This window comes from Cyprinus carpio, chromosome A5 (assembly GCF_018340385.1).
Source record: "Cyprinus carpio isolate SPL01 chromosome A5, ASM1834038v1, whole genome shotgun sequence".
Lineage (NCBI taxonomy): Eukaryota > Metazoa > Chordata > Actinopteri > Cypriniformes > Cyprinidae > Cyprinus > Cyprinus carpio.
Genome location: NC_056576.1, coordinates 21491306 through 21517518, shown reverse-complemented (window position 1 = coordinate 21517518; position 26213 = coordinate 21491306). Strand labels below are relative to the sequence as shown.

The 26213-nt window shown below is 36.0% G+C and overlaps 1 protein-coding gene across 6 annotated transcripts in view; it reads left to right on the top strand.

The window, feature by feature from the left end:
* Window positions 1–26213, top strand: part of LOC109084943 (leucine-rich repeat and calponin homology domain-containing protein 2) — a 70621-nt gene that overhangs the window by 14141 nt on the left and 30267 nt on the right. For all 6 annotated transcript variants that reach the window (XM_042756431.1, XM_042756437.1, XM_042756436.1 and 3 more), the window contains exons 2-11: window positions 4661–4805; window positions 5617–5743; window positions 5840–5945; window positions 6084–6220; window positions 10541–10671; window positions 11622–11709; window positions 12020–12116; window positions 13061–13161; window positions 13315–13379; window positions 22382–22486. In XM_042756431.1, the coding sequence (XP_042612365.1) occupies window positions 4661–4805; window positions 5617–5743; window positions 5840–5945; window positions 6084–6220; window positions 10541–10671; window positions 11622–11709; window positions 12020–12116; window positions 13061–13161; window positions 13315–13379; window positions 22382–22486 (1102 nt within the window). The remainder of the gene's footprint in view (window positions 1–4660; window positions 4806–5616; window positions 5744–5839; window positions 5946–6083; window positions 6221–10540; window positions 10672–11621; window positions 11710–12019; window positions 12117–13060; window positions 13162–13314; window positions 13380–22381; window positions 22487–26213) is intronic.

Here is a 26213-nt window from a genome sequence, read left to right as displayed (position 1 = left end):
AGAGGATATGAGGTTAGATAAATTGGCCAAATATTTAAATATATAATTTATGTTCTCCACAGCCAGATTGACACCATCTCGATTGTGAGGATAAACTCTGCCTAGAAAATTTTCTATAAGTAGGCATACTTTTGGATGGCCAACTGCTGTCACATTTTTCTGTGCTTTTTTGTGCCCATCTATAATTCTTTATAATGTTGTTTAGCTTACTGGGCTGTGAATGTATGTTTGTATTTGTTGTCCTTTTTAGGTAAATGGTAATTTGACTGTGGTCTGATAAGGGTGTTAGTGGTTTGACTGTGAATGTTCTGAAAGAGAATGGATCTAAATCTGTGATCATGAAATCAACTGTTGACCAATGAAATGATAGGTGTACCTGCCAAGAGAGTCCCCTTTCACCCTGCCATTGACGAGGTACAGACCGAGGTTTATTTGACTGTGGAGAGATTCAAAGTTGTCCTCATTAAAGCATTCTATAAGATTCAGAGGGAGGAAAATAGAGGGCACATAAGAAAACATCTTTAGTGGTTTGGGTAAGGTGCTTGTTGATTTTGAACCAGATATGTGATTCTTCTTTTTTACTTGTTTGGATGTATTTGTCAATTACGTGGTTGTGCCAGATTATGATGCCCCCTGAATTTTTTTTTTTTTCATGATTTCTAGAGGATAAAAATATTTCACAGTATCCTGGGGGACATAGAGTGATTTCATCAGTTTTGCACCATGTTTCCTGTAATATTGTTATGTCCATGTCTGATATGTTTTTTCTAAAATCTGAGGTTTGGGTTTTGTAACCAAACTGGATGAATTAATACCTTGTATGTTCCACATTGTAATGATTAATGATCTCATTTTGTCAACAAATGTAAAAATTCATCTTAATATTGCTCTAGCGTGATACAAACCCATGTCCAACACAGTATCTCTCTGTGTGTGTGTGTGTGTGTGTGTGTGTGTGTGTGTGTGTGTGTGTGTGTGTGTGTGTGTGTGTGTGTGTAATGTGTTTGCTCAGCACTTTCCCAGTTCAGTTGATTGGGTCTCTGTCCTCAGGTGCTCATTTATTATGAGAGACATAATAGATAACTGTAAACTATAGTCCTCTCAGAGAAACAGAGAGATGTGTGTCTCTGTTCTTAAAAGGATAGTTAATCCAAAAATGGAAATACTGTCATCATTTACCCTCATGTTGTTCCAAACCTGCATGACTTAACTTCTTCTGTGAAACACAAAAGAAGGTATTTGCAGAATGATGGTAACCAAACAGTTTTGGACTTCCATTGTATGGACAAAAAATCACTGCGTAAAATTATTTTATGTCCAACTGAAGAAAGAAAGTCATACAGGTTTATAATGACACAAATGGACAGAATTTTCATTTTTAGGTGAAGTATCTCTTTAAGGAGCCATAATGTTATGATAGTTTTAAGGCATTGTTCCCAGTCACCATGTATTTTGTTATGTAACTGAAAAAGATTTTTTATTTAACGTTTTAATAGCCCCAATTCCTTCACTAGGATACAAGTCCGTTAAAGAAACCCCGAAAAACATCGATTGTAATAATGTTAAAGGGGTCATATGATGCAATTGAAATTTTTTCTTTTCTTTCCATGGAGTGTTACAAACTCTTGGTGCATAAAGAAGATCTGTAAAGTTGCAAAGACTAAAGTCTGAAACCCAAAGAGATATTCTTTATAAAAGTTAAGAGTCAACCACACCCCCCAAAACGGCTCGTTCTAACACGCCCCCACATGTCTATGTCACTGTGTGGGAAGATTTGCATAACGCCGCCCAAATGTTCACGCAAAGAAAGAAGGCGTTACTTTTAATGTTGCTCTTGCCGCTGGCGCCATGTTGTGGAGACGCTGTGTTACGTTGTGAAAATGAAACTACTTTGTTTGGGCTTCCAAAAGAAGACACAACTAGAAATCAGTGGTTAAGTTGTATTTACAACACTGTTCCAGAACAGTCCAACCCAAATATTCAGATGTGTGCAGCACATTTTACGGAGGATGAGGACTGTTCCTGGGAGAGTAGCCTACAATAAGGGGTCTGTTTCTATGAAGTTGGGCAGTTCCAACATTGCAAGGACAGTCTGGCGCTTCTGACTCACAGTCTGTAAATACGTTTATATATTTAAAGAATTTGTCACTGATGATTCAAACATGAGTATTGAGCAGTGTAGAGTAGGCTTGTTGTTTGTTGTTTCTCAGATCACAAATGCAGACATGGTTTTATGTTTACGCAGCGTGATACGCTATCCATAAAAAGACAGTACAACTCTTTATAATCAGTAATTATGTCCCCACTGGATGCAGCAAATGTCTCGTTTATAATGGGTTTTATTGTTTTTGTCTTGTCGTGCCTGTGTTCTGCCTGGGACACGGCATCACAATATGTTAAGGGGCGTAACGTTTCCACTACACGCTTGAGAAATTCGGCCATTCACAATGCACTGGATAGCTGACCAATCAGCGTACACTCGCTTTTTCAGACCGATGAGCTTTGTAAAAATTGATGCGTTTCAGAAAGGCGGGGCATAGAGGAGCAACAATAATGTACATTATGTGGAAAATAATGTTTTTTTTGTTTGTTTGTTTTTTTTTTACCTTAAACCACATAAACACTTTTCATTACACCAAAAACACAAAATAATGTTCTCTTTAGCAATGTTATATGACCCCTTTAAATTCAAAATTTGCTTTATAACTAGGTGTGGTTACAGCTAAGTGGCCCATGCTAATCACCCAAAAATGACTTCTTGGACCCGGATCATAAGAGGGAAATTATCCACAAGCAGTGACAGAGAATCTGAAAAAACAATACAAAAGACAATATACAATAACAGTAATAATACACAGAATGACCTGGAGATCAAGGCATGTCCGAATCCAAAATTAGATTCACTTACTGTCTCATGAGATACCTTCATCTGATCGATTTTTGAAGGCAGCATAGATGTATCCTTCGCTGCCTTTGATTTCCCACAATCCTGTGCGTTCCATTCTGTGATGGTTGAACTAAAAAATAAAGTCGCGTTTGGTGGTCAGTTTGTGTGTAAATGTATGTTTCTGACTAACTTTTTGCACTTTTGATGTTAGTTCTTGCGAGAAATCAGCATTATAGTAATAAAATATTTTTTAAGTTATCACCAAAACTCGTTCTATTTTTTGTCTGAAATCAGTTTCATGAGGTGCCTTCGTGCAAAAACGCTGCCTGCAAAGTCATTGCCTAATAGGGCAGCAAGTCAGCTGCCTATAGGCTTTCGGATGCAGCCATGAGCATGCTCTGCTCTCTTATTAGCCTACTGAAGGTTGCTCAAGAGGAATGTCAGCACAGTTTGGGTTGGTAACAGTTGCCAGGCAACACTGCTCCAGTCTGTAATAGTTGCCAGCATAGATATTCATAAGTAGGTTCCACATTTAAATTCCTGAAGAAACTGGATCAACTTTTAAAATTAAAGAACCTTTTAAATGCCTCGTTAGCTAAAGACTTTATCTTGTTGTATTGTGTTAGTTTAGCAAAAGCATCTTCTGAAGTCTACCGAAGATATAGATAATGTGTGTGTGACTACAGTTGCAGTGCAGATGCTCTCGAGTGTTCACGCACTGGCTTTGACATTCTGATATGGCGGTTGGCTTACGAATAGCAGCCCATAGAAAAGCTGCTAATAGGGCATCTAGTTATACATATCTATGGTTGCCAGGCAGCACAGCTTCAGGTTAGCAACCTCAGCTGCACAGTCAAATATGTTTTTTTTTTTTATCTGCTCAAGTGTCAATGAAAGACAGAAATCAGTCCCTTTCTGTTTGTCTTACTACTTTTTCTGTCTGCTTTGACAGGGCTACAGTCTTTTATATTTCTCTCACATACACTCTTTTCAAAGAGGGTATAAATGATAGAGGAAGTTGACATGACTTTTCTTCTGTATGCATGTCTGCTCCCATGGCAACAGTATGGTAATGGTAACTCAGTTCTGATTGGCTGAAAGTTGGGATTGATGTCCATTTGAGGATGAAGGCTGATATTTCATACACAGTTCTTTTCTTCTTCCAGTCAAAATGGTCCCAATTCGGAGCCAAAGCAAGATCAACCACAGAGTAACACACATTGGTTTGTGAATGAATCCGTGGTTTTCAACATATCAGTGGATAATGATTCAAGTCACTTGTTGCCACCTACTGGCATAACCACGGCAGAAAGAGTCACTGAAAAACCCCAGACCGACAGTCTGTCTTGAACATACAAACACAGTCAAGTACAGTGACACAAACAAAGAAACCTCCCAGTGCTGTTGGGCTGTATATCAGCTCGACCAATCAGACTCAAGGACTAGAACTAACTGTTGTGTAGTTGCATTTAAATACACATTTGCTCTTTCTCTCTTGTTCTGTGTGTGTTTGTGTTACACTGCTGCTTTGTCATTGTCTGATAAGGTAAAACTCCTATAGATCAGACTATACAACTAGTTAATTATTCAATACATCAATTATTATTTCTCTTGAAGACAGTAGTCCTGAATAACAGGGCTTCAAACTTTTTGTTTGGATGTGTGGTACACTAGCATGCATAATTAGTTTGTAAATATGTGTCTCTGTAACTTTCTGTTGATCTCATCAGGTGTGTTAAACTGACATATCTGATTTATCTTTTTTCTTTATAGACTTGTCGAAAAACCGTTTTTGTGAAATCCCTCCGGAAGTTTGTATATTTGCGCCGCTGGAGTCATTAAACCTCTACCACAACTGCATAAAGGTGGTTCCAGAGGCCATTATCAACCTACAGATGCTCACCTACCTGAACATCAGGTAACACTCACACTATGATGTCTTTGTCTGTTAACTCACTTTGACATCTCATTACACTGATCTATTTCTAATACTACCTTGGCCCCTGGCTTCCATGCCAACTATCGTTGTTCAAGCTGTAAAAAAAAGATGTCTTTTAAATGAAACTGCATTTAAATCTATCGTAGACCAATAGAAATGGATTTGAATCAAGTAGTTTCAAACCCTGATTGAACACAATTTAGCAATTTGGTGAAAAATACACTATTGTTCTAATGTTTTATTTGACCAAAAATACAGTAAAAGGTATATAGTCAAAGACAATAAATACATTACATAATGTTACAAAATCTTTCAATTTAAAATAAATGCTGTTTTTTGGAACGTTCTATTCATCACAGAATCCTGAAAGGTTTCCACAAAAATGTTAAGCAGCACAACTGTTTTCAACATTGATAATAATAGTAAATGTTTCTTGAGCATCAAATCAGCGTATGAGAATGATTGTGTGACACTGAGAACACAGAGTAATGATGCTGAAAATTCAGTTTTGTCATCACAGAAATAACATTTTAAAATATTTTCAAATTGAAAACAGTTATTTTAATATTGTAATGATATTTCACAATATTACTGTTTTATTATATTTTTGATCAAATAAATGCAGCTTTGGTCAACATGAGAGACACGAGTCCTTTGCAGAATGGTAGTTGCTATCATCCAGCAACTTTAAGGGGTTTCATTGATTTCAATTGTTCTGTGGGTGTTCTCATTAGAGAAAGTGAAAGAGGATGAAATGTGTATTTATTGAATCCAATCCTTGTGTTTTCAGTCGAAATCAGCTGTCCGTTCTCCCCAAGTTTCTCTTCAGTCTTCCTCTGAAAGTACTGGTGGTCAGCAACAATAAACTCCTGTCTATTCCTGAAGAGATCGGAAAGGCCAAAGACCTCATGGAATTGGTCAGTGTGTGGAAATACATGCGTGATTGTATTGTATATAATAACGTCTGTGTTTCTGTGATGTTTGTTTACAGTATATGTGTTTCCTATGTTCAGGACATCAGCTGTAATGAGATCCAGGTGCTTCCTGCTCAAATGGGGAAACTCCTCGCGTTACGAGAACTTAACATACGAAGAAATTGTCTACAAGTGTTACCAGATGGTATAGACACATACACAACACAGATATGTCAACAAAAGCCTAAGTCAGATAAAACGGATTTCTCCTGTAATAAAATCAATGACATTCCCATAAGGACGGAAGTTCTCATTATATCTTTCTTTATTTTCGTTCTCACAGAGTTGTCCGATCTGCCGTTGATCAGGTTGGATTTCTCCTGTAATAAAATCACTGAGATTCCCATATCTTACCGCAAACTTAAGCAGTTACAGCACATCATTCTTGACAACAACCCCATGCAGTCTCCTCCTGCCCAGGTCTGTCTGTACTCTGTTACTGTATATCTCTTCGCATGTATTGAGCTGAAGCTGAAGAGTTTTCATTGTTGTTTATTTCTTTTCTGTCGGCGCCATCTAGTGGCTGACAATGGAAAATCCCTAAAATATCAGGTGTATTGATGCAATAATGATGATAGTGTTTTCTTTGTTCATAACTCACCTAAGGTGCCACATGAGCCGAGAATAATCTCCTCAAAAAACAAAATAACAAACAAAAAAAAAAACACCTCAAAAAGAATGCATAACACCTGAGGTCAAATGAATTGCAGTGGAAAAAGCTTTGACTGGGAAACAGTATTACACATCAGTGTTAACGTTTCTGTTTGTGCAAGTTATAATTTACTTGAAAGAGTAATTTAAGTCAGTTAAATCACAAAGGTTGAAATTGAATTAAATAAATATGTTGCAGTTTCAGAGTGCCAAAAAAAAAAAACACTAAACTTGATAATTTAATATTTGAAAAGGAAGAAATTAATACGTAAGTTTTGGTATTATAATTGTACAGTTTTACTGTGAAATATAATAGTTATTTTATTTTATTAAATAATTTTTTTTTACAGTATAATATCATTATTACAATATATTTCTTGATTTAACATTATTGATAATAATTACAATAAAAATCATAATATATTACTGAATGGGTAAATTTAAAATTTTCCTCCCCAAATAGTTCAGCTCTAAAATAATGGATCACACTAAAAATATGCAGATTCACTACCTACAAAATAACCCCAGAATGATTACACAAATGTTTCTGTATTTTTTTTCATACCACAATATCCTGAGGACTACTTAAGAATTTTCTCTAATGTCTATTTTTTCTGTAGAAAAGTTATCACAAACCCACATTGCCTATGTTCACAACCACTGAGCCACCATCACACTGTGCCCTTGAGCAATGTACTTAGCCCTAAAAATGTGCATTGTTCTTGCCTTGGTGTTATCCAAGCACAGTGGTCTGAATGTTGAGATTGAAGCTCATCAGAATATGTGACCCTGGAGCACAAAACCAGTCTTAAGTCGCTGGGGAATATTTTTAGCAATAGCCAAATATCATTGTATGGGTCAAAATGATCGATCTTTCTTTTATGCCAAAAATCATTAGGATATTAAGTAAAGATCATGTTACATTAAGATATTTTGTAAATTTCCTACCATAAATATATCAAAACTCAATTTTTCAAAAGTAATATGCATTGCTAATAATTTATTTGGACAACATCAAAGGCGATTTTCTCAGTATTTAGATTTTTTGCACCCTCAGATTCAAGATTTTCAAATAGTTGTATCTTGGCCAAATACTGTCCTATCCTAACAAACCATGCATCAATGGAAAGCGTATTTATTCAACTTTCAGATGATGTATAAATTTCAATTTCAAAAAATTTACACTCAAGACTGGTTTTGTGGTCCATGGTCACATATGTCAGGGCTCCTAGAGTGCGACCTAATTTCTCAATGGTGCGACTAAAAAAAATCAAGGTCGCACCGGTGCGACCAGCCGTTTGAGGGGGTAAAAAAAAGTCTCCGCGACTCTGAAAGTCTCCCTGTGGTTCAACAACCGACACTAGAGCTCTGCATTTCAGCCTGAGCCTGACGGACCCCGACTTTTTTACGCCCCTCGAGCCTGTTGCTGATCCTGTTGATCCTGACTCGCCATCTCCTCAGACGTGCCTTTAGAGAGAAGTGCATTTTACAGATCATGATTATAATGAAAGAGTTTTTGTTTTCGATTTATTTCATTAAGTAATCATTTAAAGCTTTCTATAGATATATTTAGCATGTCTATAGATATATTTATCATTTAGGCATGTTTTCACTGAGTGTTATTTTTTTTTGTACTCCTGTTAAAGACGACACGACACAAAGTGCAACGTTTTGTTGATATTGTGAGTGCACACAAATAAAAGTAGACCCTTCGCAGTTACGAATGATGTATTACTCTTACCTTTATGAGCAAAAATGAAGGCGTATCTACTGAAAAAATGCAAATGATCATGCTGCCGCCTCCATGTCATGAAGCGTCTCTGCACAACTATTGGATATAGCACACATTTATCATTTATCTGGGTCTAACATTTAAACATTGTTATATGCTTGAACTGTTTTATATCTATAGATTTTATTTTAGGCAGGTCGTGATGATTTGAGAAGGCTAAATTGATAAAAAAAAAAAAAAAACCCTAAAACTTATATTTAACAAACAAAAATTTCTTCGTAACCTTTTTCTAAATTAACTTAATGAAAAAACGAAACGAAATATAATCACTTTGCTATTACATACAAAACTGAACTATTTTAATAGCTGAGACAGTAGTATAAGCTGTTTAGGGACTGTTTAGCTGTTCAAATCAGGCACTAGCATCCCTTCATTCAGACACAGTGAAGATCTGATAAGAATCAGTGTAGAGGGGCCAAGTCTGGAAGATTTTGATGCTAGAGAGAGTGTGACCAGCTGGTTTAGCCAAAGCCAAAGATCAAGAAGGCCAAACTACAGGAGCTGGCCATCCGAGGGGCATGTGACTGCAATGGAGGACAGTCCATTAGACCTTGAGCCATGAGATGTTCAGTTTGAAGCCCTTAAAACACTTAATTTAGATTTTCTTTTTATTTCATTTATCTTGAGATGTTTTAAGTTTAAATTTCAGCTCAGTAAAGCACTTTAAGCACCAACACTTTTTCAGTAAGTTACCTTTCTTGTAGAATTATGCTTCAAATAAAGAACATTACGTTGACCAGATTGTTAGTTAATCATTAAGGCTAATTAAGTCAATATTGCCTATATGGACAGCGATTTAAAAAAAAAAGTGAACTTGTAATAATGAGGTGTTAAATGCGATGTGGTCAAAAATTTGGGTGCACCTAACTTTTGTGCTGGTGCACCTAAGAAAAAAAGTTAGGCGCACCAAAAAAACAATCTAAAAAACTTACCCAATTACAACCTATGTTGTCCTTACGTTTGAGGAAACAATAGCTCAGATGCGAGATGTTGAGAAGGGCTTTTTTCTTTCCTATTTGTCATTTTATTTAAATGTTTTTGACAGAAAATGACGCAAAATACTGATAAAGATGTTTTTTTCGGTCTGTTGATAACAAAAGATCTTTTACTATGGCTCGTCTTGCTGCGACATGCAGATTTGGAGGACAGCCAGTCCTTCCTGTGGCTGAAATTATCTACAGAATGTGTCGTTTTCCTTGGAAATTACTTGGCAATACCCCCAGAGAGAAAGTGTGTGCTCGTACAGGTAGACACCAGTCTGTCACTTTGTTGACTTAAAGAAGACAGCTATAAAAGTGGTATTATCTTGTTATTATATTAAGACACAAACAGATTTCTGTGTGAAATGAACACAAATCCAATCTTATATAAATTGTTGCATTGCAATGAATGTAAACATTTACATAAACGAGAATTGGCTTGACATAATGTCTGTATGTATGCATGTTTATGTATACATATACACTACTGTTCAAAAGTTTGGGGTTGGTGATATATTTTGGAATATTATTACAATTTAAAATAAATGTTTTATACTGTTAGACAGCAAAAAATAACTTTTTACTGTGACTTTTGATCAATTTAACCAGAATAAAAATTTCCTGATAATTTACTCAACCTCATGTCATCCAAGATGTTCGTGTTTCTGTGTCCATTCACAAAGAAATTAAAGTTTTTAAGGAAAACATTCCAGGATGATACGCCTATTTTAATAGTTCTGTATTTTGAACGCTCTATAGAAAATATAAACATCTATTATTATCATACTAACAGGTTGTGATTCAGTGGAGCAGCTGGTCCAAATAAACAGGATACTGATTCATCTTTCAAGAGCAAGAGTTTTGTGAATCCCGCGTTGAACTCACAGAGACTAGAGAAGCAGTTGTCAGTAGAATGACGTGTTTGTGGGAGGGTCAAGTTGTTTGCGGCCGGCCAACATAGAACATAGGAGCGCATTATGCAAATGTGTTATCCTGTGATGTGTAGCCGTCACGGAAGTGGGATTCAAATTACTAACGACTCGTTCAGGCTGTTCAGAGTCAATTCTTTATTTTGGGGAGAGACTGTTACTTTCGACTTTACAACTTTGCAGATCGTTTACATTCACATACAGCTACATTACACACTGCATGAAAGGCAATATTGGAAATCACATAACATTATCAACACAGAATAATTCTAATTAACGGTAGTGTGTCTGTGTATAAGTGTTCTGAAGACTTTTTAGAGAGGCTGTGATTTCTCTGCTGTTTTGTATTGTCCCACCTTGTTTAATAAATTTTCTTCTTTGCTTTCAGATCTGCCTAAAGGGAAAGATCCACATCTTTAAGTATTTAAACCTGCAGGCATGTCACCTGGATAAAAAAACAGACTCACTTGACCTGCCTTCTCTGGGAAAACGCTGCTTGCCTCAGCAGCTGACAGACAGGTACCTACAGCCTTGCCTTTCATTCTCATGTCTATGCCCCTTTGTAAGCACACACATATTTTAACAACTATGAGTAACAGCACTTTCAGAGCCCCATCAATCATATTGTCAAAAGCTGTGCTTTTTAAGTGAACAGATGTTTACTGCTGCACTGATGATTCACATAAAACATACAAAAGCATTTTTAATTTACCATTTGTGGGTAACTGCACGCTCACCTCGTTACCGTACTTTGTATTTCTCCAGTTTTTCTTAATATTTCCTGCTGTATGTGCTATCATGTTTGTTTAGGGTCATTAAAGTTTTTTTTTTAGCCTACAGTTATATGTACACTATCTTTTTTATGCAAAACACTATACTGAATTATAGAAGATGCTGACACAGACAGGAATAAAAACTCTTGTATACAACAATTGCTTTCGGTCTTCAAATCTGATTGGCTGAGTAGCATTTCAGGAGTGCTGAAATACAGTCTATCAGCACCGTTTCTATCACTCCTCTTGTTTGTGATGAACTGTCTGTGCATTAATGGTTATGAGTGAGTCACTGAATTATTCATTCAAGTGATTTGTTCAAAAGCACTGATTCATTCACATAAGAAAACAGTGACTGTCTTTTGTGAAGGAGTTATTTAAATATTATGCTTGCTATTTTTTCTTAATGTTTTTTTTATTCCCCCTAATTCTGTAATACTTCAATATTCGTATTAAGTTGTGTTTTGTTTTTGTTTAAGCTGAGCACCCTCAGAAGAGGGTCTTCAGGACACATTGACATATTTATTTACATAATTGTCCACTGACTGTTGTATAAAAGTGTTGAATCCTTCGAGTGTGATATTGCTTTATCGTTTCATTGAATTGATCCTCGTCTAACTCTTAGTATAGTGAAGGGAAATGATGTTGTGTGTCTCTTTGTGTCTTTGTTAAATGTATAAATGTTTGTTTGTGTAGTATGGAAGATTTCTATCCCAGTAAAAACCATGGCCCTGACTCAGGTATTGGCAGTGACAACGGTGACAAAAGACTGTCGACTACAGAGGTAAACAAACATATACATACATTAGTCTTGCACACTCAAACTGGCTGTTTTTCACTTGATAAACTGGGTTGAAAAAAGTTTTGACTGTTCTACCGGGCAACCAAACAGATATTGGTGTGGGGTGAGGTGGGCTAAGCGCATAATTACGTGGGTAGGGAAACTGGCCTGACCTGGATGTTAAAGAAAAATGATTTTATAGATGAATCCTATCATGTGGGAGTTACACAAGTAGCATTTGAATTTCTAGAAGTAAATCTCTTTTTGCCAGTTTGCCAGACGGCATCTCTCTCTCTTCTGCTCTGTTGCACAGCCATCTGATGACGACACCATGAGCCTCCATTCTCAAGTGTCTGAGACAGCGCGGGCTGACGCACACATACTGCTCACAAAGCTGGACTCAAACAAAGGTGTGATTTCAGCATAAGTAATATTATGTTTTATTAGTCACATAAATATTGACTAATCACTACTCACTGTTTTACTGAGGATGTAAAAACAATGTACCTTTGTTTACCTAGGCCAAGACCAAATAAATTAGCATTGTCATATCCACTGCCTTGATAAAACTTGTTGTAATGACAGAAATAAAAAAATGTGTTATTTTAACTGTAAAATATTGTAAAAATGCTGCGGAAAAAAAAAAATGTTAATAGGTTAACAACAGTAAGTTCCCATACTATATACAGGGAAAAACTGTAAAAGATCTAACCAGACATTTCATGTCATTTTACAGTAAAATGCTGTTAATTGTACAAATAAAAAATAAAAAAATAACAAATCAACGTATAATTTACAGTACAAAACTGTAAACTGATATTCCAAGAATTCCCTGCTTGACACTCCACATTTGAAAGTATTTTGTTAAAATAATTATCTTTCTTAATAGTTTTGTCATGTTTGTTATCAGTTATGTACATGTGGGTTTATGTAACATCTTCTGTTGTTGAATGAATTAGTCGTGTGTTACCATGATGGTGTTTAGTGTTTGCGTGAACGACTGAAAGACAGTAATTTTCAGTTATTTTCAGTTCAAAGAAATCAGGAAATGTATTCATAAATTACCCAAAGCTGGGAATTTTTTCAGAGAGGCTTGATGTGTGTCTTGTATTTCTGTAATTATGTTGCATAATTGTGACTTATGATTGACACCACAACTTGATTACAATCAAAACAAAACATCCATATGCAAATCACATGCCCTAGTAATCTAAAAGAATGAACTAATAAAGCTTCTTTGTGTTTGTGAGAAGTATAGCATGTCATATAATCAGTGTGTCTAGTTGGTAATTACGATATCATTTTACAAAAACAAAGTGTCTTACCTGAGTATTTTCATCCGAATTATGTGCAGATCAGGACCCATATGACTTTATTGACCCAAATCCAGATGAAGAGGGCACTCTGTCTGAGGGAGATCTACAGCACAATGTACCCTATGTGTCATGTATAAAGGTACTGTATGCATAAACATTCGGGCAGTCCCATATACATGCTTCATTAACCCTTACCTGTTATACAAAGACATGACACACCTGAGTACATGTATACATAAAAACACTCACTAAACCACACACTGTAAAGGAGCTTCCCCTCTCTTGTCCTCAGGAGCTGGAGCGGGTTCTGAAAACACACCAAAGCAAAGACAAAGAGAACTGGAAAGAGGAGTCTGGGTAAGTCTGCCTGGTGTTTTGTGGGAGATAATATGCAGCAACATTACCGTGCGCAAAATCAGTATTTGTAGTTCAAAGTCATTTTCCTGCACAGACTTAAGCTTCCATTCATTATCATGAATAGTTCCTTTGATATACGTACTTCCTGCCAATAAAAACAAATCTTATTCAAAAACATCCCCCGTCCAGAATTTCTCATCTTAGAACTCAAGTGTGTGTTTTCATTCAGCTCCTGATGTAAAGGCTGAAAGATTAATTTCAACCCTCAGAGTCTACAGCTGCCATTCCCACCAACAAATGTAGCCCTCATATTTCCATGTAAACCGAGGTAGAGGCAGGGGAGCTTTTTAATTGGTGCAAGATACTGTCAATCAAATCTAAATGAAATGATTAATTTTTTTATCTTAAAAATCACATAGTAATTTGTCATCGCAAATAAAAAAATAACTGTAGACATTGCTGTATTGTGATGGGTTAGTGTAGCATTGAATAGAAAGGACAAAAAGTGAGTTGTTTATTTTGCTTTCATATACTTGATTTTGTACTTGAAGCAATTTCTAAAGGCCCAGATATATTCTTTAAACAAAGTTTGTTTTCGTTCTTCATTTGGGGGCAAAAAGAAGTTCAAAAAGGCTGAGTGACGGTATACTGTTTTCGAACATTCCAACACCCCCGCACTGCAGGAGGCGGGGTGTAGATTAATGTAAACATAACTCGCGACTCTCGCGCATAGCTTTCTCTGAATCTTTAAAGTCTGTCTGCGAGCGATCGTACAGGTGCGGATATATCTGTGCCAGCTCAGCTATTCGACACATTGTATTTATGTTGCTAGTAATAGGAGATGTTGTTCTCTTGCCTGACCTCCGTTGAATGAGATACAAACTGGGGGAAAAATAATTGCATGTCAAAGAAGGTGGAGTTTCAGAACACACCCACCGATTGCATAATCGCCACGGACCAGTGGAAACTCAAAGGTGTTTAGGAGCCAAAATGAACTCCCACAGAAAGTTTCCTTTGGTCAGCTGTTTCAAACTGCCGAAACAAACTCAAAACAAACTTCGTTTCGGCCTGATTTTTTTCAAAATGACATAATTTAAGCTGGTTCTTCGATTTCATTTGAAGTATATCGGGGCCTTAAAGCATGAGCATGCAGGGTATGATAAAATACATTTACTAGTTTTTTTTTTTACAAATGCCCTTTGACACATGAAGACTTCACACCAGACGAAGCCTCTTTAGGAACAAAAAGACAAATATCCAGGAAGACATGAAAACTCTTTAAACTTTCAAACTGCTCACAGCATGATGGATTTTATATTGGCACTGTGTTCCAAACAAAGTAACAAGCAGCAGCTGCAGTGAAAAGCTCTTAAATATTTGGGGAAGCATTCATACAGAATGCATATTTGTGTTTAAAAGATGTGAAATGCAGGACAGTGCAATGAAGAGCAAACCGTGGGGTCTAGAGAGGCAATTTTTAAAAGTTACACTTCAAATCTGAGCGCTGTGATTTTAGAATGACATTTCAAAACATGCAAAATATGTTCTTTTAGTGCATAAAAACAGTGGGAAAGTAGTGCATTGGAATGCAGAAATTCATTCTTTGTGGATGGCCCCTTAGACAAAAAGAGTCTAAATGTCATTGTGGTTTTGCATTTTGGTTGCAGTATTTTGCAGACATTTTTGACCTTTAAACCGTTCAGTCGTGCAGTTTGTCACAGGTAGGTGTGTGTGTCACAGAAAGGGATGGAGAGGAAAAGTGACAAGCATGCATGCATGACTTTTTTTTTCTTTCCTTTTTTTTTAGATTACTTAGAATAGGTGTGGCACAGTTTTCTCTGGCTTGCATCACTCATAGTCAACAAACCACTACTGTATCTCTGAAAATGCAATGCACTATGACATGGCAGTGTATTGTATTGTATTGTAATTAGGGTTTTTGTGTTGTCAAAATTCAGTATCAGGTACCAACATCAGTTAAAGTTCATTTATCATTAAAATAACAGTTTTGATACTTTACAGTCAGTCTGAATTCTGAAACTTAAGTCAAAGAGGGCCTTAAGGATAAGAGGGTCTACAAGGCTGCATAATGAATGTTTTTAAATTTGTGATATTTGATTGCTTCACTTATTAACTCAATTAGCTGTTTTCCCCATGAGATTTGTCTGTTGCCTCCACTATTTTATGTGCTTTACACATATATTGCACAATCATTGAAGCTTTCCTGGAAAAATTCTGATAAAATATGGGAAAGTGATAAGGGGCAAGTTGAAAGTGAAAAGTTTTTATATATATATATATATATATATATATATATATATATATATATATATATATATATATATATATATATATAGTTTTTAAACACATGATATTATTTTAACTTATTACCTTTCATAAGACACGTCCATGCATTTGTCAACACACAAACAGAAATTAATAAAAGTGAAAGAGCAAACTTAATAGTGTAGATGGAGCTTTACATTTGAGTGTATTCTAGCAGGAGAGAGGATGTATATTGCTAAATAATAAGAACTACATTTTCATTTATGAACTTTAAATGGGCATGCATTTTTGTTTATTTAATGCAAATTAGTATGATATGGACAGTGGTAATTGTTTAAAGTTTTTATACATTTTTATTTCTAAACATATCATATGTGTTGTGTCACATGTGTTACGAGCTTGGGTTGTTTTTTACCTTGGTATTCCAAAGAAGTTAACAAGAGGAGGAAGTGATGCAATTTTATTAACCAAAAAATTCCCTTGCATTCTATTGAATTGAGTTCAGAACCACAGCAAAAGCAAAACTAATTTTTTTTTTAACATACCTCACCCAAAGCCAATCACCCATGTAGTCTAGATTAGATCTAATTTAGATCCAGACTAGCAATGTTACACATTGAGTGTAACAGAGCCAGAGCCAGCCCAAGGCATAAGCCAACTAAGTGGCTCCTTAGAGCCCCCAGGGTATGTGAAATAACAGCTTGATTTTATTAGGGGCCAAGCACCGAAGGTGCTTAGGCACCTATTGTATCCGTTAGCGTGATTTTTTTTTCTTCCGCCGCAAGTCTATAAAAACCCATATAACAATAACTTTTGAACCGTAAGCCATGTCAACATTAACCATAGCAAATTTGAAGTCTCTAACTCCAACTCTTTAGCGCCACCACTTGTCCAAAGTTTCAATATCTTTATGCTAATAACTTTTGAACCGTAAGCCACAGAAGGAAAATTATTTTTTCCTCTGAATCCTTGGCTCATGCCGAGTCGAATTCAAAATTCAAAAATCGCAAAGTTGAGTTTTTTTGCTATTTTCAATTGTTTGAAAAACCTACTTTTTTGAACTCGTCCTAGACAGTTAGTCCGATTTTCACGAAAATTGGATCAGATCATCTTCAGACCATACTGGCCAAAAGTTATGGAATTCAAGTTGATTCGTCCAACCGTTCTCAAATACCATGAGAACAAATTCTACAAAAAGCACGCAAAAATGCTTGTGAGGCTATATCTCCACAACGGTTTGTCCTATTGAGACCAAACTTGGTGAGTGTTATAACAAGCATGACCTAAGACTACCTGCATTGTTTTGGCACTGTGCCCCCTAGTGGTTAGGAGATATGAAAAATGCATATTTTTGCTCATAACTTCTGAACTTCCATTTTCCAATGTCAGCCATTTTGGTCGTCAGCCATTTTTAATTATGTTCTAAAATGCTGTATTTTATGAACGCATTAGCGTATCTTTACTAAACTAATTACAAAAATCTTCAGCTCCATGCCCTGATGCTATTCAAAATGTTTGGGGGCAGCGCCACCTTGTGGTCAAAAGTTATGATGAAATTTAGAAAAATGCTAATAACTTTTGCTTACATTAGCCTATTGTAATCGGACTGATGTTGATAAATTCCTTGGATCATGACGAGAACACCGATACCAATTTTACCAATATTGGCTAAACTTCCTGTCCACCATTTTGATTCATGTTGACAACCTACTTTTTCGAACTCCTTCTAGACCGTTGGTCCGATTTTCATCAAATTTGGCTCAGATCATCTTCAGACAAAGCTGGCAAAAAGTTATGGATTTCGTGTTGATACATGCAACGTTCTCCGTTTAGCACATGAACGAATTTGCTGGAAAGATGCCAAACTGCATCTGAGAGCTGTATCTCTGTAAAGGTTTGACATATTTACACCAAACTATGTATGTGCCATTGTCATCTCACACTGACCACGGCACATCAATTTGGTAACAGCGCCACCTATTAGCAAAGAGTAATAAACCATTCATTAACCTTTAATTATAAAATTTCCAAAAATAACGAATTACTTTTGATTGCATTAGGCTATTGTAATGAAACTGGTCTCAAAATATTCCGTGGCTTATGCTGATAACATAGATACCAAATATGCCAGAGTAAGCTGTACTTCTTTTCCGCCATTTTGATTTATGTTGAAAACCTACTTTTTCGAACTCCTCATCAACGGTTGGTTCAATTTTCACCAAAATCGAGCCAGATGATCTTCAGACTGTGCTGACAAAAATGTATGAATTATGTGTCGATAGACAAAACTGTTTTCGCATAACACAGCACCGAATTTGAGGCATGATGCCAAAATGGCACTTGTAGCTGTATCTCTGCAGTGCTTTGGCATATTGACACTAAACTTTGTGTGTGTCATTGTCAACTCACACAGAACAGACCACATTGATTTGATAACAGCGCCACCTATTGGTCACACTCGATAAGCCAATAAATCACCCTACTAGAGGTTGTATTTATGATTTTTCCGCCATTACAATTACAATCATCCTAAAATTGCTTTTATTGCTCATTGTTTAATTTGGTCTGATGCTCCATGCCATGCTAAGCTCCTCAACTTGCCGCTGGAGTGCTTAGCCCCGTAATTGCTGCTTGCAGCTATATTTTATTTATTTATTGATATATTATGTCAATAGACAATGGTAATAATTTAAAAATACAATATTAAATAATTAATTAAATTAAATATAGTTTTTCCTTTTTTTAATTTAAAATATCCACAGACTTGTTAACTGTAGCATAAACTATATGATACAGCCTATTTTGATTGTCAAATATGTTTAAATTAATTTGTTTTGTCATTTAAACAACATTAATGACCATAGTTGATCTAGTGCACGCTGAACTCTGTCGTGTGGATTTGTCAGATTTACATAAATTAACACGTAAATTCACCCATTTCTCCCGAAATGCATGAAAGTATGTGTCCAGCGAACTGGGAGGAAAACAGAGTAAATTTTATAGTCATAAAACGTTGTCAAATTTTTATTGAAAGGATTATTATTGCTGCTTTCCATAGAAATCAGTGTGTATTTAACAAATTATAAATGTCTTCTTTTTGCTAGTACCTGATTGAAATGTTTATTTAAATATCTGAAACCTAAAATAAACTTTGCGTGTGAAAACACTGAACAGTTGTTATATAAAGCACTGAATACGTCTTTCTTTGGCTCAGCACCAGCCAAAGCGTTAAAGCAGTCAAAGGGTTAAAATCGATTATAATATAACATTTTACTCAGCTAGTTTTAGTTTAAAGTTTTTGTCGTCTGTGTAAAACTTTCCTGGGTTTATATTTTTGTAATAAAAATAAGCTTCCAATATCATTGTGCCTCAGTTAGCTAGTTATAGATTTAGAGTTGTTGTTTTAGATGTACAGCTGCTGTGTTTAATAATGTACAGTATGTTGTTAAAATAACATTCTGTTCTGTAAATGCATTGTCTGCTGGTTTATTTAGCTACTTTTCAGCACATCACATTAAGTATGCCACATAGTACTGTGAGACTTTGAATGTTAAAGTGCAAATTAACACCTGACCACACTTGTGGATTTGCTACTGTTACAATTAAAAATCCTAGAGGGGTAAAAACATGCCTGGCGGAGGTATGACGTAAGCAACACAGCTACAACAAACAAAACTGTTAATGGGTGTGTTAGATTTATAGTGTTCAAATAATCAAGCACTGACAATAATCAGTCATATTTGTGGTACCCCAAATAAAATTCTGCTGAAGGCCTGCTTAAAGGCTTGAGTCAGGGAATGGAGGTTTGTTTGCTATATTTATGACGACAATGTCTAATGTGTTGCATTAGATTCATTCCTTGGTTATTTATTCATTTGATCATAGGTAAGCAGTAATCATATACACTTTGTTTTATTAAGTGTCTAAATAATAAAGGAGGGGGAAAAGTTCACAAAAGAATGGGATGCTTTTCACCACAATAGACTTTGCACAGCAGTACACATAGATGAATTCAGTATGTGACTTGTTTTTGGCAGCTACATCTATAGGCATTTCATGGTGCCAGCGCACACTCCCCTCTCTAAAAACTGGCACCGGTTCACTGTAGAAGCCTTAAAGTAGCAGTGCTGTGCCTCTGCCAACAGCGTGTTTTGTCTATGGAAAATAGTTTTGATATTTTACCTCAAATGACACACTAATGACTTTCATGCTATAAGACAAGCTTTATGTGTTTGCTTTATGTTACCTTGGTGTTCCATGAGTGTTAACATGAGAAGGACCATGTTAACAGAAGGATTGAGTTAAGCACCAAATGGAAAACACAGTTCTGCAAGTGCTTCAAGGCTTCATCCACCCTTGTGTTGTATTCAAATGTAGATTTATGTAATCACCATCATATGTAAAACATGGTCACTATTCCAGATTGTAGGAAGAGCTGGCAGATCTCATTTGCATCCAATATCATGGAAAGATCCCAGATTCTTAATATAATGGATGGAGCCCTTTTCAGTGAATTTGGCGAGCCACACTAAATATAAATATATATAAACTATGACTTGAAGTTTGTTTACAGATTGAAGGTTCGCAGGAGTTTTGCATTGTAGTCGTCTTCAGCCTTTTAAGCTCACAGAGTCGTATTTTTTTTCCAGAGAATTCCCAGGTTCTGTAGTATCCAAGCGTGAATAAGAAACAACAAATACTTGTGTCATCTTGTGAATTCCGAGTTAGTACCCATACTTTCCAATTGTACGGTGTCCCAATAGTGTATCTTCTTGAGTGGGTGTACGTGTACGATAGGTTACTAGATGAGAAGAATTCCTTGTATGGTAAATAGAAAGGGGTGGAGTTAAACTAGTTTTTTTTTTTTTTTTTTTTTCCCGCTTGGGACAGATTCCCAGTCAATAAATTTACTTTTCTTCCCCAAAAATCTTTTTTCTTATTAGTTTAAAAAAAATCTGTGTAACTTTTGTAATAAAAATTCTGAAAGCATTTACATCACTGCTGAAAATTGCTTTGATTTCCTTTCAACATTTATTTTCAGAGAGCAAATACCACTTGAAGTCATGTTCAAAGCAGTTGTCATAGGGGCTCTGTAATGTCTGCTTTGGAGTTCTAGTTTCGGGAATTTGGGTCGTTTTGATTGTCAACCGTTAAGAGTGCTCTTGATACACATTTCCTATATCAGATGTTCTTTAAATCATGTTCATTTTTTAGCCAGTTTTTGTTTATTTTATAAAACCTTTGTTAAGGCTGGAATGCGCTACATAATTTAAAAATCTAAACCGATTTTAAAACAATAGGCATCATATAACAGAGAAAAACTGTGCATCATACACTAAATGACTGAGGATCACGCATTATCGGACCTTCAAGTCATTATGAACGCAACAAACTAATGCAGAAGCCTGCCTTGTTGCTTGGAAATGTGTGACAAATGGAAACAATATGTATTTTAAAGAACATATGGGTAAAAGTTGTGTAATGTGTTCCAGCCTTTAGTCTAACTTCTAGGTAAAATACCTTGAGTTTTTTTTCACAGTTAATTGAAATGAGATGTGCTTTTATTGTGTCTCACTGACTGTGAAGTTATAGTGGTGGACAGATGGCTGGGTGACAATATGTTCCAGGAATGATGACCAAACACGCTCTGCTGCCAAAGCCATGATAAAGGAACACATGAAAAAGGGAGAACTCCCCCATTCTAATTACCAGGTCTGGCTATTCTAGTAATTGCAGTGAAAACAAATCTTGTCATACAGCCAGTAGAATCATGTGCTGTCAGGTTTTTATGCAGCAGTTTTGGCAGAGTCCTTTCATGTTCCAAAATCACAATATAACACAGAATGGTTTCTTGCCCTGCCCAAAGCCCAGATGTTAACCCAGTCTTCCAAAACTTGTAAAATGAATTGGAGTACCTATTGAATAGATTGCACCATCCAATGACTCACAAAACTTGCTGAAGTGTTTGTTTCCTACCAGTGTTTAGTTTGTGGTCTTTTGTCACCACCAGGACAATTTAAGCTACCTTGGGTTGTCCAAACAAGGGCTTCTTTTGTCTGGGTCCCTCTTATCCCGAGAAGAAGCAGTGCCAATACATCTGAGATAGAAACCGGATGCAGGGGGTGCCAAAGGAGTTAGCAATGCTAGGTCTCAAATGCCTTAATGGGGCCCTGACTCCACTGGAAGACTGTTGACCTTCATCAGGTCGGATACTCATGAAAAGGTTCCTCTGCCCATAAAATGGTGGTGGGAAACCATCAACCAATGGTAGAAACTAGAAAAATATCCTATTGAGACACCAGTGTTTATAATAAAATTCACATGCCATATCTGCTCAAAGACTTCATTAAGGTCCTTTACCATCACTCCCTGTATCATGCTAACATATGTGCCTCAAGGCAGCCACTACAAGACTGCTAGCCATTAGTAAATCCGATAATGGTCCACCATAAATAAATTAAATTAATGCATGCATGCATTCATAGCCACATTCCTTTCTGTTATGATATTTCTAAACCGTCTGTTCTTCTATGAATTCCTTTAACTTCACATGGACTCAGACCTTCACTGATGACCGAAATGTTAAAATAGCATCTTAATTGTGCAAGTAACGCGATGTAAGAATTTGACTGATTGACTGAGTTGTGTTTAAGAATTCAGCGACAACATCCTTTTGTCTCTTTGTTTTTTGTCTCTCTCTTTCTTGGCTACTTCAGCTCCGAGAAAGAGCAGTTAGCTGAAGAAGATGAGGATGACTTAAAGGAAGTGTTGGATCTGAGGAAGATCGCAGTACAGCTGCTACAACAAGAGCAACAGAACAGGTGATCTTTCATGCTAAATCACACATGGTCATGTGACCTGCAGAGTCTATCAAACTCGCACACAGTATTTCCATCAGACTCCCTGTCGTAATATTAGGGCTGTCAATCGATTAAAAGATGTCATTAATAAAATTGATAGCAAATAACTGCATACTTAATGAGCACCCAAAAGTACAAAAAAGTAAGTGTTTTACTTGCTTGCCACAAGTCTTTGAATTGGCTTTATGGTATAAAAATTAGTTTATATAATGGGGTTGTTCAAGGGTTATTGGATATTCATGGCACCATACATTTATTAAATACTGGAATATTATATACTAGTTTACAGAAGATTTTATGTGTTCAGATTGCTGCTCTGAATAAGTTGTGACAAAAAGTTACCTGACATGAAAACATATAAAAGAGACAAAGGTAACAAAATACATTCAGGGCTTTACTAAAAGCAGTCAGTCCTTGAAGGGATAGTCACCCAAAAGTGAAAATTCTCCCATCATTTACTCGCCCTCATGCTGTTCCAAACCCATTAGACTTTAGATAGTCTTCAAAACACAAATGAAGATATTTTTAATGAAACGTGTGAGTCAGGGCTGTATGCAGTGTTTCATAAATACTGAGGTCCCAAAACTGAGCTTGTTTGGGGGGTTTGGGGGCATGCCTTAATAGAAAATTTTTGATTTCTCTGATCTACAGATATGCATTTTAGTATGTTTATAGGCCCCAAAAACTGCATAACAGTAGCTTTAAAAGCATGACATTTGACAAGCAGCATAATTCGTCGAGCTGATTCATAAGAAACATAAGAATCAGGTGAAGTGTTGCAAAAGATGATCCACAAATAGCAGGAACAGGAATGGTTTTAAATAAGAAATTAATGAGAAATTTAGTAATATAATATTCTTTATTTCATCTTTGTGCATCATTTTGGATTTAAATTATATATATCTCAAACTGTAAATAAACATAAGCAAAATGTGGTTTATATGAGTAATTTGTATGAGCATCAAAGATCAAATAGTTTCAGCAACTTATTTCTTTTTGTACTGTCAGTCTGTATGGAATGTGCAAACACAGACATACTTGTGAAATATCATCAGTCTTTTTCGTCTGTGTAGAAAAGGAAGTAAACACAAGGTCACAAGGTTAATTAACTGAAGGCTACCAAGAAAAATAGGTAACACCGTATGTTCATAATTAATCGTATGCCTTACTGTTTTATGTCTCGTCACATTGACAATTTACATGAATTTTCAATGTATTCCTCTGTGGTGGGTATGGCCAGAGCCACTAGAAAGCAAGCCTGCAACCTTTAGCCAAAAAAGCGAAACGGCTATAATAGAAGTCAGACTTTTTGCGACAAGTAGGAAATGGCTTATGGCACTTCTCATTTATTCCTATGGTATTGTACAGGGTGACTGAGTGTTGCACAACTCTGACTGAAGTTCAGTGACCTCAAGGCTGTAATGTGATTGGTTATTAAGGCACACGTGATCCAAGTTGACGTTACTCTTTCTCCAATAGCAAGTTATACAGACCCTCTCATCTCCCAGCAGTAAGACAATCTCTGGTATGGCCATGCTGTGAGTTTCTGTCCCTCTATTGAAAGTCCAGATAACCAAAACTTGAAGATTAACCAGTCTTCTGGTTTTGAACTGACATGAGGTTGAGTAAATGATGACCGCATTTTTATGTTAATCACCATTTTCCTTGAAGGCCTGGTAGCTAGCATTGTTAGTTTGTGTGCTTTTATAATTTTTATTATCAAAATTAATTAAACTATATTAACACAGTAAATTGACGGCCCTATATAATATAAATGTATCTTTTATATATGCTACTCCTCTCTTCTGCACTCACTTTTTCAGAGTCTTTCTTTCTCTTGGGCCTTATTCTGATACCTCAGCTGACTCTCATTATCGTTTTTTTCATTAGAAGTTACAGTGCCTATAAAAAGTATTCATACCCCTTCATTTTTTTTACTCTTTTTTTTTTTTTTGTCGCAGTCTTATGTTAAACTGTTTTTAAAAAAAAAACTTTTTTCTACATCAATCTACATTCCATACACTGTAATGACAATGCAAAAAAACAGATTTGTGACAACTTTGCAAATTTATTAAAATTCAACAACTGAAATAAGTACACTGCATAAGTATTCATACCCTTAACACAGAACTTAGTTGAAGCAGAAGTATTTTTGGTATGATGTGACAAGCTTTGCACATTATCTGCCATTCTTGTCCTCACATCTTCACCTCTCAAGCTCTGTCAGCTTGGATGGGGACAGATGCACATTTTCAGGTTTCTCCAATTCAATTCAAGTTTATTTGTATAACGCTTTTCACAATACAAATCGTTACAAAGCAACTTTACAGAAAATTAAGTTTCTACTATATATTTAGTAGTAGCTTATCAGTGGTGACTGTCAGATAATGTACATATGGCAGAAATGTACAGAAAAATCTAATTATAGACGTAATCAAACAGACGATGAATACTATTAACAGCAATTATTATGTGTTGCAATCAAACTTATAGCAAAATTTGGTAGTTCAGTATATTGTTACAGGGTTGGCATCATCTGAAGTCCTCTGAAGGGTTGACATCATCTCTTCTCAGGTGTTCGGTCATCTCAGGTCTTCGTAAGGGCTGGATCCAGACTGAAGCTTGTGTAATTCCTAGTTACCACGGGATGTCAATATGTGTATGTCAAATAATGTCAATAATGTCAAAAACAGAGAAACAAATAGAGATATAATTAGCGTAGCTGCTGTTCCAACTAAGCAAAATTTATTTGTTTAACCCAAGCTAAAGAATAATAATGTGCATTTGATCAGATAGAATGGCAGTACAAGATTATGAGATGCATTATTCGAATGCTTGACCAAAGCGATGTGTCTTTAATCTAGATTTAATCAGAGAGAGTGTGTCTGAACCCCAAACATTTTCAGGAAGGCTATTCCAGAGTTTGGGAGCCAAATGCGAAAAAGCTCTACCTCTTTTAGTAGACTTTGCTATCCTAGGTACTACCAAAAGTCCAGAGTTTTGTGACCTTAGGGAGCGTGATGGATTGTAGCATGGTAGAAGATTAGTTAGGTACGCAGTAGCTAAACCATTAAGGACCTTATAGGTAAGTAATAATATTTTGCAACTGATACTGAGCATAATAGGTATCCAGAACAGAGACTGTAAAATTATGGTAATATAATCGTATTTTCTTGACCTGGTAAGGACTCTAGCCGCTGCATTTTTGACTACCTGTAGCTTGTTTATTGAAGATGCAGGACAACCACCTAGCAGTGCATTACAATAGTCCTGTCTAGAGGTCATGAATGCATGAACTAGCTTTTCTGCATCAGAAACAGGTAACATGTTTCGTAGCTTGGCAATGTTTCTAAGATGGAAGAATGCTGTTTTTTTAATATTGGAAATATGATTTTGTGTCTAACTGTCTAACATAACACCTAACATAATAAGTTGCTGTCTAACATAACACCCAGATTTTTGACTGTAGAGGAAGTAACAGTACATCCGTCTAGTTGCAAATTGTAACCCAAGAGATTCTGTGTACTGTTTTTTGGTCTAATAAATAATATCTATGTCTTATCCAAATTTAATAGGAGAAAATTATTGGTCATCCAATCTTTTACATTTTTAACACACTCTGTTAGCTTAGATAATTTAGATGTTTCATCTGGTCTTGTTAAGATATATAGTTGAGTATCATCAGCAT